The sequence below is a fragment of the Nomascus leucogenys genome, chromosome 9 (genome assembly GCF_006542625.1).
Source record: "Nomascus leucogenys isolate Asia chromosome 9, Asia_NLE_v1, whole genome shotgun sequence".
Classification (NCBI taxonomy): Eukaryota; Metazoa; Chordata; class Mammalia; order Primates; family Hylobatidae; genus Nomascus; species Nomascus leucogenys.
In genome coordinates this window covers 109,836,836-109,854,932 of record NC_044389.1, presented here as the reverse complement: position 1 = coordinate 109,854,932, position 18,097 = coordinate 109,836,836, and the positions used below count along the sequence as shown (strand labels likewise).

The 18,097-nt window shown below is 39.2% G+C and overlaps 1 protein-coding gene across 1 annotated transcript in view; it reads left to right on the top strand.

The window, feature by feature from the left end:
• Positions 1–6,123: 6,123 nt before the first annotated feature.
• NET1 (neuroepithelial cell transforming 1) overlaps positions 6,124–18,097 on the top strand; it is a 45,645-nt gene continuing 33,671 nt past the window's right edge. The window contains exon 1 of the mRNA XM_003257600.4: positions 6,124–6,393. Within this exon, the coding sequence (XP_003257648.1) occupies positions 6,266–6,393 (128 nt within the window). The 5' untranslated portion in view covers positions 6,124–6,265. The remainder of the gene's footprint in view (positions 6,394–18,097) is intronic.

Below are 18,097 nucleotides of genomic sequence, written 5' to 3'. Positions count from 1 at the left end.
ATCTAACACTAGTCTGGGTATTGCTGTGCAGGCATTGTGGAGGTGTGGTGAATATCTCCAGTAAACTTTGACTTTAAGTAAAGGACATCATCCTCAATAATGTGAGTGGGCCTCATCCAATCAGTTGAAAGACCATAAGAGCAAAATGGAGATTTCTCTGAGGAAGAAATTTCTCCTAAGGATGGCACCTTTAGTTTCAGCTTTAGCTGTTACTCAAGAGTTTCTAGCCTGCCAGTCTGCCAGCCTGCCCTACTGATTCCAGACTTTATAGCCCCACAATCACACTAACTTATTCCTTAAAATGAATCACACACACACTACTGACTCTGACATACTTGGTGGCCACCCTTAGGTTCTGAGAGTGAGAAAATGTCAGAGTGATAAAAGTGTGGTATTTATAGTTACGATTTCCTTGTTCAAAGTTCCTTTCTTGACCAGGCACAGTGGCTCATGCCTGTAATCCCAGCACTTTGGGAGGCCAAGGTGGGCAGATCACCTGAGGTCAGGAGTTCAAGACCAGCCCGGCCAATGTGGTGAAACCCCATCTCTACTAAAAATACAAAAAATTAGCCGGGAGTGGTGGCGGGCACCTGTAATCCCAGCTACTCTCAAGGCTGAAGCAGGAGAATCACTTGAACCCTGGAGGCGGAGGTTGCAATGAACCAACGTCACGCCATTGCACTCCAGCTTGGACAAGAGCAAAACTCCATATCAAAAAAAAAAAAAAAGTTCCTTTCTTAAGTATTTTTCACTGTGAGCCAGTCAATTCACTGGCCAAGTAATGAGACAAACAAAACCTTCTAAGCATGAAAATTTGTTAAAAAAACAAACAAACAAACAAATTATTCAACTCTGAGCAATAATTCTGATTGACATTCTGACCTTTCTGAAGTTCTCTTTGGTAATTCTCTGTTGGCAGCCTCACGACCACAGCCAGATCACTGTCCTCTGCCATTCTCTCTGCCCCCTACCATTACATTGAAACCCCTTTCTCCTTCCTCCTCTGTTCTCCTCTCCTACTACTAATATAGATCAGTCTTTTAGACCTGCAGTGTCTTTAGGAAGATAGTCTAAGCGTTAAGAAAAATGAATTACACACCACTTTGGATTAATGGCACCTTCTCTGGCCACACGTATTTCATCTCAAGTTTTATTCTTTCTCTAAGCTCAACAGCTAGATTTTGGAATTTTCCGTTTTCCTCGTTGGAATACCTAAGAGTAAACCAATATGGTAAACAAATGATTCATAGATGATTGATTGATTGATTGACTGATTGAGGCAAAAAATGAAACAACCTCCCCCCACATCACACATACACACACAGTGATAGATTTTAAGGGATGACAAACCTGATTTCAAATATTCTGCCCTATTGTGCCTCTAAGTACACTTCTGCTTGTCAGAATGACAGTGCAGTCCACATACTTAGCTGCTGGACTACACTCCCTTTCATTTGGCTGGAACAATTAAGTTTGACCCAATTAAAAATTACAGTCTAATAAACAGTTTTATAAATTAATCAATAGTAGATATAGTAAATATATTTTTTAAAATTTCAGACTTTATTATAACATTCTATATATAAATTATATGTATATGCACACATACATACATTCATTCTCCTGAATGTAATTGCCATTAGTTCATGAGAAGCTATGAGAAGATTCAGATGAAAAAAGAAAACGTTGATGCAAAGAGCAATTCTCTCGTTATTAAGACTACTAGTTTTCTTTTTTTTTTTTTGAGACGGAGTCTCGCTTGTCGCCAGGCTGGAGTGCAGTGGCAATCTCGGCTCACTGCAAGCTCCGCTCCTGGGTTCACCATTCCTGCTCAGCCTCTGAGTAGCTGGACTACAGGCCCGCCACCCCGGCTAATTTTTTTTTTTTTTTAGAGACGGTTTCATGTGTCTCGATCTCCTGATCGTGATCCGCCACTCGCCTCCAAGTGCTGGATTACAGCGTGAGCCCGGCCCAGCTATATTTTCTATGTTGTTTTTGCAATTTCTACTTTTTTTTTTTTTTTTTTTTTTGAGACGGAGTCTCGCTCTGTCGCCCGGGCTGGGGTGCAGTGGCGCAATCTCGGCTCACTGCAAGCTCCGCCTCCCGGGTTCACGCCATTCTCCTGCCTCAGCCTCTCCGAGTAGCTGGGACTACAGGCGCCCGCCACCACGCCCGGCTAATTTTTTTGTATTTTTAGTAGAGACGGGGTTTCACCGTGGTCTCGATCTCTTGACCTCATGATCCGCCCGCCTCGGCCTCCCAAAGTGCTGGGATTACAAGCGTGAGCCACCGCGCCCGTACATTTTTCTATGGGAGCCGACAGACCAAAGGGGAATCATTTAGCTAGTGATAGCAATGGCAAACAAAATATCACATCAAAATCATCAAATAATTTGGAAATTAATAGAGTGTTTTGATGAACACTTTGTACTCTAATATATACATGTATATATATAGATATAAAACTTTGTAAGCAGTTTTGCAAAAATAGTTTGATTTACTTAGATAATGAAAGAAAATAGATTTTTAACTTATTGATTTACATAATAATTTACATTCATTTATTGATTGTTGAATATATTTAATATCAACCTGCAAAATGACTGGTGTCATCACATAGGGCTGAAGGTTTTGGAAATAATCTTTGAGGAAGTTCCCCGAAAGAATATTTGTTTTGCAAATCTGTGGTTGAAGAAGTTTGGGCTACACTTTGCTCCAGTCAAGTTAGTAGGAATATCTTCTCAGATAGGGAGTTCTAGAGTCTGATTTTGTATATATGAAAGCTGAAATCGAAACAATTTCCTCAAACCCTATCCCGGTGAATATTTTAAGGGAGAAGGATGATTTGTGGGAAACTGAAAGAGAGGATTCAGAGAACATTTGTCATGGTTTTGGGACTGTTCTATACAGTGTAAGACATAGAATATGGGGACAATGGCATTCAGACACCAGAAAGTTGATCTCTTGTAAGATCAAGAGATGTCACCAGCCTTTCCCAGGTCTTCAATGACCAACCCTCAGAGCAGTCACTTTTCTTTGTCTTTCTTCTATGGTACCCAGCCATTTTCTGATCAAAATTTGTCTTCTATTCCTTATTTCCCTAATGTCTAGCACAGATCCTGGCATATTATAGCAGGAATTTAATAAATTCTTGTGAATAATTGAACAAAATCATAAGTTCTCGAATGAAAATTGGAAACAGTTGCTCTGCATAAAACAATAGTATTCAGGTCACTGGAAAGAAGTGCCCACCCCCACAACTGGAATCCCCACATTGACATCCTGCAGTATCTATCACTTTGTGAGTAGTTATTACAAGTTACCAAAGGACTGACCACCTCTGATGACACAATCAAAACCAGTTTCAGGACCTGCAAAGCTGAGGACAGACCCTGAATTCTGAGGATCTCACCGAAGTATGTTGAAACTATTAATATGAAACGGCTGTTTCTGTGGGTAAAAAGACCAAATGTCAGTGATTCACATGGTCCTATCTTGTGAACAAAAGTTCTCTGAAAAGGAAGTTTGGAGAAAGGAGACTTTATTCTAGTGAACACTTTGCAAACCAGGGAGACACAGTCTTCGGAGTAAAAGAAAGGTGATTCCAGAGAATAAAGGGGAGGGTTTGGCTTTTATAGAAAAAGTTCTTGTCCAGGTTTCCAATCAGATGTGTTTATGCAAATGAAAGATTCAGACTTGCTCAGTTCAGATTGGGTAATACAGCTGAACCCTGATTGGATAAAGCAGATGAGTTCTGATTGGTTACATCAGGTGAGGCCTGATTGGTCAATTCGGGTAAATTGTGAAAATCCGAAAGGGGTGTGAGTTTTCTGGACACAGAGTAGGTGTGACCTCTAGTCAAGCAGATAGCCCTTGGCTCTGTTTAAAATTTGAACCCAGTTAGCCACTTGGGATCTGACTTGAAGAATTGCTCTTACAGGTTTATTTTTGTTCATAATCTAAACATCTGCATCCTCTGAAGCTCTGTCTTGGTGGAGACCAACTCCCCAAATATTTAGAACATTTCTGTATTCTTACACTCAAACTGCTACAAAGCAATACTTTCTTCTTTAATTTTTGGGGAGGGATGGGGAAGGTAGAACAGAAGTGGTTCTTGACCAAGGTCAACTTGTGTTCAGAGCTGGTTCCTTCCGGTGGGTTCATGGTCTCGCTGACTTCAAGAATGAAGCCATGGACCTTCATGGTGAGTGTTACAGCTCTTAAAGGTGGCACAGACCCAAAGAGTGAGCAGCAGCAAGATTTATTGTAAAGAGCGAAAGAACAAAGCTTCCACAGTGTGGAAGGGGACCCCAGTGGGTTGCCCTGCTGGCTGGGGTGGCCAGGTTTTATTCCCTTATTTGTGCCCTCCCATGTTCCATTTTTGTCCTATCAAGAGTGCCCTTTTTTCAATCCTCCCTGCGATTGGCTACTTTTAGGGTCCTGCTGATTGGTGCTTTTTACAGAGCACTGATTGGTGCAATTTACAATCCTCTTGCTAGCTACAGAGAGCTGATTGGTGCATTTTACAATCCTCTTGCTAGCTACAGAGCACTGATTGGTGCATTTTTACAGAGTGCTGATTGGTGCATTTTAGAATCCCCTTGCTAGCTACAGAGCACTGATTGGTGTGTTTTACAATCCTCTTGCTAGACAGAAAAGTTTTCCAAGTCCCCACTCGACCCAGGAAGTCCAGCTGGCTTCACCTCTCAATCTTACTCCCTAATTTCTTACTCTTTTTAAAACTAAAACATTTTTCCCTCATGTTATAATATGTTCTTATTTTTAAAAAAATTAAATGCAAAAAATAAAAATAAAAATTTTGAATACCTAAAGTCTAACTACCTAGAGACATTTTAATACATTGACTTTTTAATACATTTAATACATTTTAATACATTGACATTATCTTTTTCCTTTGTATAATCTCTTGTAATTCATAACTTTGAATATACTGAATATACCTCTATACTTCATGTTTTTATTTCAAATTACCAGTATACTATTACATCCTTCACACTTCATTTTTGTTGGCTGAAAATATTCTTCTCAGTGGATGAGCTGTAAATCATTGTTTATTTAGGTTGTCTTAAATGTTTCTATTATAAACAATGTCATTAATAGCTTCATGTTTATATAATTTTATTTTTTAGGATAAATTTCCAGAAGTGGAAATATAGTGGCAAAGGAGAAGATTTTTTTTTTTTTTTTTTTGAGACGGAGTCTGGCTCTGTCACTAGGCTGGAGTGCAGTGGCATGATCTTGGCTCAATGCAAGCTCTGACTCTCTGGTCCAACTAATTCTCCTGCCTCAGCCTCCTGAGTAGCTGGGATTACAGGCATGCGCCACCATGCCCAGCTAATTTTTGTATTTTAGTAGCGACGGGGTTTCACCATGTTGGCCAGGATGGTCTTGATCGCCTGATCTCGTGATCCGCCTGCCTCAGCCTCCCAAAGTGCTGGCATTACAGGCGTGAGCCACCGCGCCCGGTCAGGAGAAGCTATTTTTAAAGACTTTGACACATATAAAGCAATATTTAAAATCAAAGAACGTGTAATTTGTTTAACAATTTTTTTTTTTTTTTACTTGAGGTGGTCCTTTATTTTATATTGTGTCTTTTGCTGACTTTTACAAGCAAAGGATGAAGTCACTTCATTCTGTTTTGCTAGGGAGAGACTGTGTCATCCTTATTAGAAGACATGAGGGCTCATAATTAGATTTTGCTGGTTTCCTAGAGACAGTCCCGGGAACACACTTGCATAACCTTTGGTAATTGGAAATATATCTCATATTGGCCACGTGCACAATAATTTAGTGTGTATATGGCCAATAAACAAGCCTTGTTTACAGGTCATTAGTTTGGACCCCTCTTCTCCCCAAATGCTAAGAAAGATCTGGTGAATTAAAATGCTTCCAGTCCATTTGCCTTGGCCTGTAGTGAGTCCTAATGAACAATGAAGGAGGTACCGGGCCTTGGGGACTCAGGGAAGCGCTCAGGAGTTAAGAGCAAATTTTCCTCGGCTCTTTCCTAGGCAAATAGATCTCGGGAACGGCGGAGGGGCGGGACTCCACGTCTCCTAGGAACCGCTACGCGCTCACTGATTGGCTGATCGCTGCTCAGCCGCCATTTTCAAATCCCCGGATGACGGCGGTGGCGGCTGCAGTCCGCTGACAGGCGCTTTCTGCCTGGCAGAGGCTGGCGGGCATCGTGCCCGTCCCTGCCGGTCTCCCGGGCATTCGGCCACCGCCCCACCCCCTCCTCCGTGCCATGGAGCCCGAGCTGGCGGCTCAGAAGCAGCCTCGGCCGCGGAGGCGAAGCCGCCGGGCCTCTGGGCTCAGCACGGAGGGAGCGACGGGGCCTTCGGCCGACACCTCCGGGCCGGAGCTGAACGGGAGGTGAGTGTGGGGGAGGGGAGGGCCGAACGGGAGGTGAGTGTTGGGGAGGGGAGAGCCGAACGGAAGGTGAGTATGGGGGAGCAGAGGGCCGAACGGGAGGTGAGTGTTGGAGAGGCAAGGGCCGGGGGAGGGGAGGGTTGGCCGGGAGTTGGATGTGGGGGGCGGCGGCGGGGCGGGGGGGTTGGTGAGGGCCAGGGGGAGGCGAGGGCAGCTGGGAGGTGAATGGGGGGTGGGGGAGGTGACTGCGGGGGGTGGGGGGGTACCGGGGCCGCTGGAAGTGAGGGTGGCACAGGCTGGAGTGACAGTGTGCCTGGCCTTGGACCGAGGTCGGTCCTGAGACCCCAAACTGCGATTTTCCCTGCCTGTGGCAAAGGGGCGGGTTTATTGAGTCTCCTCGCCTCCTGTTTCTCAGGGGAGACTTAGGAAAAACCACAATGGTTTTGTTCTCCACCCCCAACTGGCTGTAGGCTGGCGTTCCCAAATGCCTTTGCTCAGACCGAAACTGTCATGGTGAGCACCACGAGAATGGGCTTCCATGTCCTGAGAAAGAAAAGACTAAGGGATAAGTTGACTTCGGGATATGATATGAGATGCCTATTAGAGAGTTCATCACAACCATTTTCGTGTTCTTTTTACTTTTTGTGGAAGTATACATTGAAATGAGGGTGTATGACTCGTGTTTGGCTCAGTGAAATTTCACAAAGCGAAGCTCAGGGGATAGCTGGTGAATTAGAAGGAAGGGAACCAAGTGAGAACAGTATCCAGGAGGCCAAATGAAGAAAGAATTTCAAGAAAGAGGACGTGACGAGCTATGTCAGATGTTATTGATAGGTCAAATAAAATGAGGATTAAGTAAAATAAGATGAGGATTAAGCTAGATGAGGAATGAAAATTAAATTTGGTAATGAGAAGAGAGTATTGATCTTAGATAGTTTCCAAGAATGGTTACAATATCGAACTTAGAGTGTTTTGCGACAGGTTGAGAAGGGAATATGCGATTTGTTCAGAAAATACAATGTGAGTGCCAACACTAGGAATATGGAAATGGAAAAATACTGTTCTTACTATTTAAGATTTATAATCTAGTGGGGAAGAAAGATAAGTAGGTTAGTAATTATTATGTGTGATAAAAGTTATTATAGTGATATACACAGAATGCCGTAGATTAAAAGGAACACTTAATCCTGACTGGAGAGAATAGGAAATGATTTCCTGTTGTAATCCCTGAGTCTTTAAGGACCGGTTTAGAGAGCAGATGTAAATGGATGATTTCAGGCAGAGAAGCATGTAGAAAGGCCCTGAAGCAAGTGAGTCTGATGAGTTCTGGGTATATATTCTATTTTATTACTATATTAACAGTGCTATTTGTATAGAGGAGAGGAGACCATTGTGGGGAGGAGGAGGAGGTAGTCATGAGAGATTATGCTCAAGAGGTAAGAGCCACATCATGAAGAGACCTTGTATGCCTTGACAGAGTTTGAGTTTTATCTTCACGGTAATGGGGAAATACTGAAAGACTTTAAATGAGCCAATGGCATGACATACTTGCATTTTAAAAGATCAGTTTGTCTTCCATGAGAAAAATAAGCAACATTTTGGAGTCATCTCACTCTTCATATTTTATGAAAACTATTCCCCAAAAATGTGCACATATACATAAACATTTCAGGAGATTTGTGGACCCAGCTGTGTATACCAAATTAAAATTTCCAAGTTTAGATGATGGATTGGTAGGAAATCAGTCTGCAGTAGTCTAAATGAAAAAATGATGATTGTTCGAATCTGATAGCTGGCAGTGGGATTGGTGAAGAGAAGTTTCACTGCAACAGGAAGACAAGAAAGAATAGAGGGAAATAACACAAGTTTGTGGGATAGACTCTTAAAGAATAAATTCCCTTGATGTGCTGTGCTGAGTTAACAAATAGAGGGAGAGGTTGAACAGACAGTAGAGGAGAAAAATGGTTGAACAAGGATCCAAGAAGGCAGAAAAGGATAGAATCCAAATTAAAAGTAGAGGATTTAGCCTAACAAGAAGCTATGGATGGTATATAGTTTTGAAGAATGGGGTGTGTTGTGAGCAGGAATTTGAGGACTTTCCCACCAGACCTCTATTTTTTGTGTGAGGTAGGAAATGATACGTTGTGAGAAAAGCGTAGTAACACAGGCAGCATGAGGAGAGTGAGACACAGAAGAACCATGGAGGGAAAATGGAGAATTAAATAACATATTCCTTTTCCAGAAAAGATGTAAGATCATCTACAAGAATACATAAAATATTACAAGATAGTATTAATTGTGAGGCAAGAAGCAACTAAGTACTATATCAGATTCAGAAATCATAAGGAAAAAGATTTGTGTGTATGATTATGTGACTATTGAAAAACGTTCTGCAGGCAAAACTCAGTATAAACTAATTTGAAAGAAATACGTACAGCACAATTTACCCACTTAAATCTATCTGTACACAATTACCCACTTAAATCTAAATGTACTACTTAGAACATTTTCATCACCCAAAAAGAGCATTTGTACCCTTTAGCTATTGTTCCCCTCCTACCCCTTCTGCCCCAAAACCTAATCTTCGGTCTGTAAGAATTTCTCTGTTCTGGACATTGCATATGAATGGATTTATGTAACGTGTGTGGCCATTTTTGGTGGGCCATCCTTTGCTCTTTTTTTTTTTTTTTTTTTTGAGACCAAGTCTCACTCTGTCACCGGGGCTGGAGTGCAGTGGTGTGATCTCGGCTCACTGCAACCTCCGCCTCCCGGGTTCAAGTGATTCTCCTGCCTCAGCCTACCGAGTAGCTGAGACTACAGGCATGTGTCACCACGCGTGGCTAATTTTTTGTATTTTTAGTAGAGACAGAGTTTCACCATGTTGGCCAGGTTGGTCTTGAACTCCTGACCTTGTGATTTGCCCGCCTCGGCCTCCCAAAGTGCTGGGATGACAGGCGTGAGCCACCGCACCTGGCCCTCTTCATTTTTAAATTTCTTTTTTATTGAGTTGTTAAGAGTTCTTTATTCTGGATACAAGTCCCTTATCAGATAGATTATTTGCAAATATTTTCTCTTATTCTGTGGGTTGTCTTTTCACTTTCATGATGTTCTTCGAAGCACAAAAATGTTTTAGTTTGTAGTCCTACTTGTCTATTTTTGCTTTTGTTGCCTGTGTTTTGGTGTCACATCCAAGAAATCACTGCTAAATCCATTGTTATGAATCCTTTCCCCAGTGCTTGCTTCTGAGAATTTTATCATTTTAGCTTTTACATTTAGGTCTTTAATCCATTTTGAGTTAGTTTTTGTATATAATGTGAGATGAGGGTCCAACTTAATTCTTTTTCATGTGTCTATCCAGGTACCCCAGCACCATTTTTTGAAGACTGTTCTTTCTCCCACTGAGTAGTCTTAGCATCCTTGTCAAAAATCAGTTGACCATAAGCATGAGAATTTATTTTTAGACTTTGACTTTTATTCCCTTGATCTATATGTAATAGCCCTATGCCATTACCATGGTGTATTGATTACCATTGCTTTGTATAGTAAGTTTTGAAATTGGGATGTGTGAGTCCTCCTACTTTGTTCTTTTTTCCCCAAGATTGTTGTGGCTATCCTGGGTCTCCTGCAATTCTATGTGAATTTTAGAATCAGCTTATCGATTTTTACAAAGGAGTCCACAGGGATTCTGATAGAGATTGCATTAAATCTTGTAGATCATTTTCAGGAGTATTGCCCTCTACAGAGAGTTAAGTAGTCTGATCCATGGACAAGGGATGTTTTTCCAATTATTTAGATCTTTAATTATTTTCAGCAGTGTTTTGTAGTTTTCAGAGTATAGTTCTGCATGTTTTGCTAAATTTATTCCCAAGTATTTTGTTCTTTTTGATGCAGTTGTAAATGGGATTCATTTCTTTTGAAATGGGAAAAGTTCCCTTTTCCTCCTTGCAGGGCGTGCACTGGGGATGTGCTCGCTTCTTGGGTGCCCTGCTGTTCAAACCTCTAGGGGAACATATAGATAGGCAGGCTGTGGGGCTCCAACCCCATGGCCTTGTCTATGGTGAATGTTTACAGCTGAAGCCTCAGTGGGCGTGTGTTACAGGGTACTCTTTTAGTTTAGCCATCCATAGGCGGCTTGTATTCGTCAGCTCAGTTAGACCCTTGCCTTATTGTAAGGACAGGGGGCTTTCTGTATCCCAAGGTTCTTGCCTTGATATACTGGAACAATCAGATGACACGTTGGCTTAGATAATGATTACAAGTTTTATAGAGTGGAAGTAGCTCTCAGCAGATGGGGGAGCCAGAAGGGAAATGGTTTTCCCCTGGTGTCAGGTTGCCCGATTCTCCTCCAACCTCCCTGGCCAAGCTCTGTGTCATTCTGCGAATCGATGGCCTGCCAGCATGCTGGTGTACTCCCATGTCGGTGTTGCTCTTGACATCCAGCCACCTGTGTGTCTGCCTGCTAAGGTCTCGGGGGTTTTTATAGACACAGGATGGGGACGTGCTTTTATAGGCACAGGATGGGGGTGTGGTGGGCCAGGGTGGTCTTGGGAAATGCAACATTTGGGTAGGAAAACAGAAATGCCTATCCTCACTTAGGTCCGTGGGCCCAGGCCCGGGGATGGAGCCCTAGCGCAGGACCATGCTCTCCTCTACCCAGCACTTCCCTGCCCCGCTTTGTATCACTTTATTTTCAGTTTAATAATTTCAATTGTATAGGAACACATACAATTGATTTTTGTATATTGATCTTGGATCCTGCTACCTTGCTGAACTCATTAGTTCTAATAGTTTTTTAGTGGTTTCTTTAGGACTTACTATGTACAGGGTCATGTTATCAGCAAATAAAAATAGTTTTACTTCTTTTTCCAATCTCTGGATGCCCTTTACTTTTTTCTCTTTCCTAATTGCCCTGGGTAGGGCCTCCTGTACAACGCTGAACAGAAGTGGACAGATGGGAAATTCTTGTCTTGTTTCTGATCTTAAGGGGAAAGTATACCATCTTTCACCATTAAGTATGATGTTAGTTGTAAGCTTTGTAGATGTCCTTTATCAGGTTGAGGAAGTTCCATTCTATTTCTAGTTTTTGAGTGGTTTTTATCATGAAAGGTTTTAGGGTTTTTTTTCTTTTGTCTATTGAAATGATCATGTGGTTGTTGTTATTATTGATGTGTTACATTAATTGATTTTTTGGGATGTTAAACCAACTTTGCCTTCCTGGTATAAGTCCTGCTTGGTCATTGTGTATAGCTTTTTTTTATATATTGTTGGATCCATTTTGTTAATATTTTGTTGAATATTTGTGTATATATATTCATGAGATATTGATCTGTAGTTTTATTATCTTGTACTATGCTTGTCTGGTTATGGTATTGGGATAATACTGTCCTCATAAAATCAGTTGAGAAGTATTCCCTACTGTTTTGTTTTTTTTGAAAGAGTTTGTGAAGGATTGGTATTCTTTCAATGTTTGGTAGAGTTCAGTGTAAAGCCACCTAGGCCTAGACTTTTCTCTGTGGATAGTTTATTATTATTATTAATTCAATCTCATCTCTTGTTATAGGTGTCTTCTGATAGTTTGTTTCTTATTAAGTCAGTTTCAGTAGGTTGTATCTCTTTAGGAATTTGTTTCATCAAAGTTATCTAATTTGTTGGTGTACTCTTGTTCATAGTATTTCTTTATAATCCTTTTCATGTAATGTCAATAGTAATGTCCCCTCTTTTATTTCTGATTCTTGTAATTTGTGTCTTCTTTCTTTTTATAATGGTCAATCTAGCTAAAGGCTTGTCAATCTTGATCTTTCCAAAGAATGTGATTTTGGCTTCATTAATTTTCTTTGTTCTTCTATTCTTTATTTTGTTTTCACTTTAATCCTTATTGTTTCCTTCTTCCTGCTCAGTAATCTGAGTAATCTGCTCAGATTAGTCTGCTTGCTTTAGGTTTAGTTGGCCCTTTTTGTTTCCAGTGTCATGATTATAGATTAAGTTACTGATTTGAGATCTTTTTCTTAATATAGGGATACAGCTATAAATTTCCCTCTGAGCATTGCTTTAGCTGCATCTCATAAATTTTGATATATTGTGTCTTCACTATCATTAATCTCAAATTCTGATTTCTCTTTGACTTCTTTGAGCCATTAATTATTTAGGAATGCATTGTTTAATTTCCACATAATTGTGACTTTCACAAATTTTTACTAATTTCATTACATTGTAGCTGGAGAATATACTTTGTATTATGTATTATTTCTATCCTTTTACATTTACTGAGATTGTGCTGTTTTTATATGCACATGTTTGTAATTATATCTTCCTGATGGATCAATCCTTTTATCATTATAAAATATCCCTCTTCGGTAACATTTTTTTCTTTGAAAGACTGTTTTGTTTGATGTTAATATAGCTACTCTAGCTTTCTTGTGGCTTGCTATTTGCATGATACATGTTTATCCCTTTATTTTCAAGCTGTTTATATCTGTGAAACAAAAGTGTGTCTTCTGTGGACAGCATATAGTGGGATCCTGGTTGGTTGGTTGGTTGGGTTTGATCTTGTCTGGCTGTCCCTTTCTTTTGATTGGGTTGTTTACTCCAATCACATTTAATGTTATTTATTGATATAGTTGGATTTATGTCTGCCATTTTGTTGTGTTATATATGTCTTTTGTTTCTCTATTCCTCTTTTATTGCTTTCTTTTGCATTAAGTGAGAATTTTCTAATTTATAACATTTGAATTTCTTTACTGATTTTTTTCATTGAAACTACTTTTACTAGGCTTTTTGGGGTTTTGTATGTGAACCCAGATTACTGTCTGGGATCACTTGCTTTCAGCCTGAAATTTTTCTTATGGTATTTCTTGTAAGGCAAGTCTGCTAGCAACAAATTCTGTTTGTTTTTTTCTTTGTTTTGTTGTTGTTGTTGTTGTTTTTATGGGAATGTCTTTGTTTCTCCTTCATTCTTGAAAGATAATTTTGATAGTATAGGATTCTTTTCTGAAATTTTCTTTTTCTTTGAGCACTCTGAATATGTTATCACACTGCTTTTGTCTTCCATTGTTTCTGTTAAGAAGTCAGAATCTTTTTGGGGTTCCTTGTAAATAAGTCTTTTTTTCTCTTGCTGCTTTTAAGATTTTCTTATCTTTAACTTTTACCATTTTTACTATGATGTGTCTGTCTGTGGATATCTTTGTGTTTATCTTACTTGAAGTTTATTGAGCTTTTTCCAAATGTGTAGGTGGTTGTTTTTCAATAAATTTTGAGAAGCTTCAGCCATTGTTTCTTTGAAGTTTTTTTTTTTCTGCTCTTTTCTCTTTTCCTCTCTTTCTGGTATTCCCATTATGTGTATTTGAAGGGAAATATAGCAAATAAAACAAAATTTTAATGTAAATCTTTAAACCAAGCAGTTCTACCCACAGAAATTTATCTTAAAGTAATGGGCAAGCATACAGGGATGTATGTACAAGAAAGTATATCCTAGCACATTTGTGTAGTAGAAAGTTTAGAAAAAACAGGAGGAGGAAGCTAAATACATTATGATATTCTGTACAGTGAGATACTATAACATAAAATTTTTATAATTCAGGTGGAATTTATTTGGTATGTTGTATAAGATGTATTTGGGATTTTAGGTTGTTTGTTGGTACATCTCCTCCATACACCTATGCAAGTTTCTCTGGGGCAGCAGTTATGTTTTCTATGTAGATATTGCCTGTGATATGACAGGCCTCTTAACTTCTTTCTCCTCACCTCCCAGTTCTGGGTAGTGGGCAAAGGTCTTTCTATTTTATTTAATTTTTTTTTTTTTTTTTTTTTTGAGATGGAGTCTTGCTCTGTTGCCAGGCTGGAGTGCAGTAGCGTGATCTCAGCTCACTGCAGCCTCCAACTCCCTGGTTCAAGTGATCCTCCTTTCTCAGCCTCCCGAGTAACTGGGATTACAGGCATGTGCCACCACACCCAGATAATTTTTGTATTTTTAGTAGAGATTGGGTTTCACCATGTTGGCCAGGACGGTTTTGATCTCCTGACCTCATGATCCGCCCACCTTGACCTCCCAAAGTGCTGGGATTACAAGTGTGAGTCACTGTGCCCAGCCAGCAAGGGTCTTTCTAAAGAACCCTAGTTTATACTACATGATTGAGAGCTCAGAACGAGGCATGCTTTTCTGGCCTAGTTTTTTTTTTGATACCAAGTCTGTTCTGGCCTCAGCTTTGATTTACCTAATTATTTTCTGTCTTCTCCTTTGAGAATGTATATTCTTTTAACATTCTTTTAGACTAGAACCCGTAGACAAAGAGTAATGTTTAAAGAGTTTAGGCATTAAAAGCAGTCAGACTTCCTAGGTTCAAATTCTGGCTCTTAAGGACCTTGGGCAAGTTACTTAGTCTCTAAATCTCACTTCATAGTACCTATGTCTAAGGTCCTGAAAATTGGACACAAATAATGTTTAAATAATTTTATTTCTGTCTTTCGGGGCGTTAGGGAAAGCCATAGAACTTTACATATCACCCATATGGCAGAAATATAAATACATACTGATCCTTTTAAGGATTTTATATTTTCCTTTTTTGCAGTTTTGAAATAATGCTGTCCATTGGTAGAAAAATAATAGTATGACCTATGATCTACCAACAGTGATAAGGCTAACTCTTTGAATTTTGTTTTTCCAGTAAAATTAATTGATGGATTTGTACAGTGGATATCCAGAGTTAAAGGTATAGTCTTAAACCAATTATTGACAACCCAGGATCTTTATTAGTAGTAGTAGTAGTTACCAAAAATAAAAAGCATGCTCACAGAAGCTTGTAAGGCCATGTGCTCCCAAATAAGTTGACTACGTTTTTAAATAGTTTATTGAGATATGATTTGTATATCATAACATTCACCCTTTGTAGGTGAACAATTCAGTGATTATCAGTAAATTTATAGAGTTGTGCAGTCATTACCACAATCCACTGTTAGAACATTTCATCACCCCAAATATCCCTGCTCCCACCCCAGCCCTAAGCAGCCACTGATCTGCTTTCTAGCTCTATAAATTTCTATTTTCAGGACATATAAGTGGAATCATACAATGCGTAGTCTTTCTGCATCTGCCTTCTTTCACACACATCAGTATTTCATTTTATTGCCAAACCATATTCCATTATATGAATATGCTACATTTTGTCAACTCCATTTACCAGCTGTTGTACATTTGATTTGTTTCCAGTTTGGTGCTTTTATGGATAATGCTGCTATGAACATTTGCATGTAAGTCTTTGTGTAGGCTGGGTGCGGTGGCTCACCCCTATAATCCCAGCACTTTGGGAGGCCGAGGCGGGTGGATCACCTGAGGTCAGGAGTTTGAGACCAGCCTGGTCAACATGGCCTGTCTCTACTAAAAATATAAAATTTAGCTGGGCGTGGTGGCGTGCGCCTGTAATCCTAGCTACTCGGGAGATTGAGGCAGGAGAATCGCTTGAACCCAGGAGGTGGAGGTTGTAGTGAGCCGAGATCGTACCACTGCACTCCAGCCTGGGTGACAGAGCAAAACTCCGTCTCAAAAAAAAAAAAAAAGGTCTTTGTGTAGACATACGTTTTCACTCCTCTTGGGTAAATTCTTGGGGGTGGAATTATCAGGTCCTATGGTGAACTTACCACTAACATCTTAAGGAATTGCCACACTGTTTCCAAAGAGTACTGGATTTTTAATGATGGAAGCCTTCAGAATTTCTCTTTCCTTCTGTTACTTGCTGGTGTCATTATCCCCTGTTCCCTCTTCCCTGAATTTGCTGCTGTGGGCAAGGCCTGAGAATTAATGCAGGACATTAGGATGTCTGGGGTGCTTTGGGGGCGGTGTTTGCTGGTTTCTAGATGCTCAACTGTGTTCTAGCCAAGATATTCCAAGATGTATGTATTAGTTGAGACTCTCATGCAGATGAGAAAACCCTAGTATGATAGGAGACATAGTCTACATGATTGTCAGAAGTGGAAGAAGAGACAACTCCTTAATAGCAAAGATGCTGAACAGTCACAACAGTAGTGGATGTCTACTACATCAGATATTTGACCCAAATAAATGAATTGTTTCTATAATAATTTAGTTTGTTTTTGCCTGATTTGCAAAGAAATTGAGAACCTCAGTTGCTTAGCACACCCCAAATGTAAAAAATGTTAACTGCAGAGGATAAATTATACCATTCTTTTTACATGTATGGTATAATTCTTTTTATGTTTGGCATTTACAGATTACATTTTTTATTTAATTGGAAAAAATGTTATTTTTAGGATAAGAGTATATGTACAGTGCTTGTCACATAGTAGGCACCCAATAAATGATAACATTGTCCTTTTTAAAATCTTTTTCTGAAACTCGTTTTCATTCTACATCCATTTTTTATGATGAATGCATCTTGAGGGTAAATTATGCTTTTAAGAATGCTTTTTTCCTGTTGGTAATAGTAATTTTCAATACATTTTTTGAAAATATTTATAATTTCAGGTCAGGTCTTATCTGGCATGATGGAGGAGGTGGTGACACAAATCAGAATCTCTGAAAACATAATTTGGCTTAAGAATGAATTAACAAGATGCTTTTCTTTTGAACAGCGGCTTTATCATTTTAATTATGATTTCTTTAGACTAAATCTAATTTAGTGTAAATACATTGTTCAAAAACATACCAAATGATACGAAAGGAAATACATTAAAGGCCAAGGAAAATCTACAGGAGTCAAATCGGGAACTTAATTTAATACACTAAGCTAATTCCTTAATGTATTATTTTATTCCTTAAATGTTATAATTATTTGGATATATGGAAAAATACATTGGATATATGGACAAAAATTCTTGAAAAGGTGGACTGCCACTTTTTGCTCTATATTTCATCCTTTAAGCCCTCCTTTTTAGGAGTTTATTCTATGTATCTTCTGGAAAAACAACTTGTAATCTTAATGTTTTATGAAATCATTTTTTTCCCCACAAGAATTTAAAATAGCTATTACATTTTGAGTCTGACCCTTGTGAAAAATGAGTATATGTCTTTCCAAGATTTGTGAAAGTTGGCACTGTCTCACATACTTTGTGGGCACAGTTTGTTTTTTGGGTTCCTTTTTTCCATGGGTATTCAAAATACATAGAAGCTTGTTATTGAAGTGGGAAAAAATAGCATTACTGTACAGCTGGTTACAGATACTGCTGGAAAGAATTTTATCATATGATTGGAAATATTTTTCCAGTTAACCTTTTAAAAATTCTTAAGAACCATTTTTCTTTCCAGCTTTTAGATGGCAAATGCATTCCGAGGTTAGTGTGGTCATTTCTAGGGAATAAAGAAATTAGTAGCTTTGGTTTTGTAATACTCCCTAATACTTATACCTGAAAGGAAGTATTTACTGAATATTTTAAGTGCCACAGTTAATGCCACTTTGTAATGTAGATTTGTATTAGATTTAAAATAACCTGAGAAATCATAATTGCTTTTTCTTAAGCCAGTGCCCACTGATGGCTCCTGCTAACCATGTAGCATACAGTAGCACTTAATACACTAAGAGTATTAATTCCTAGAGCAGTATTTTTAAGTGTGATCTGTGGACTCATGACAGAGAGGTCCTGTCTTTCCCATAATCTTTTACCATTTGTTTATGATAGTCATCCTATGTATTTCTTGATACGAATTATAATTTATTTCAGATGACTTTTTTTGTTTAAATACCTTGTTCCAGGGTTTTCT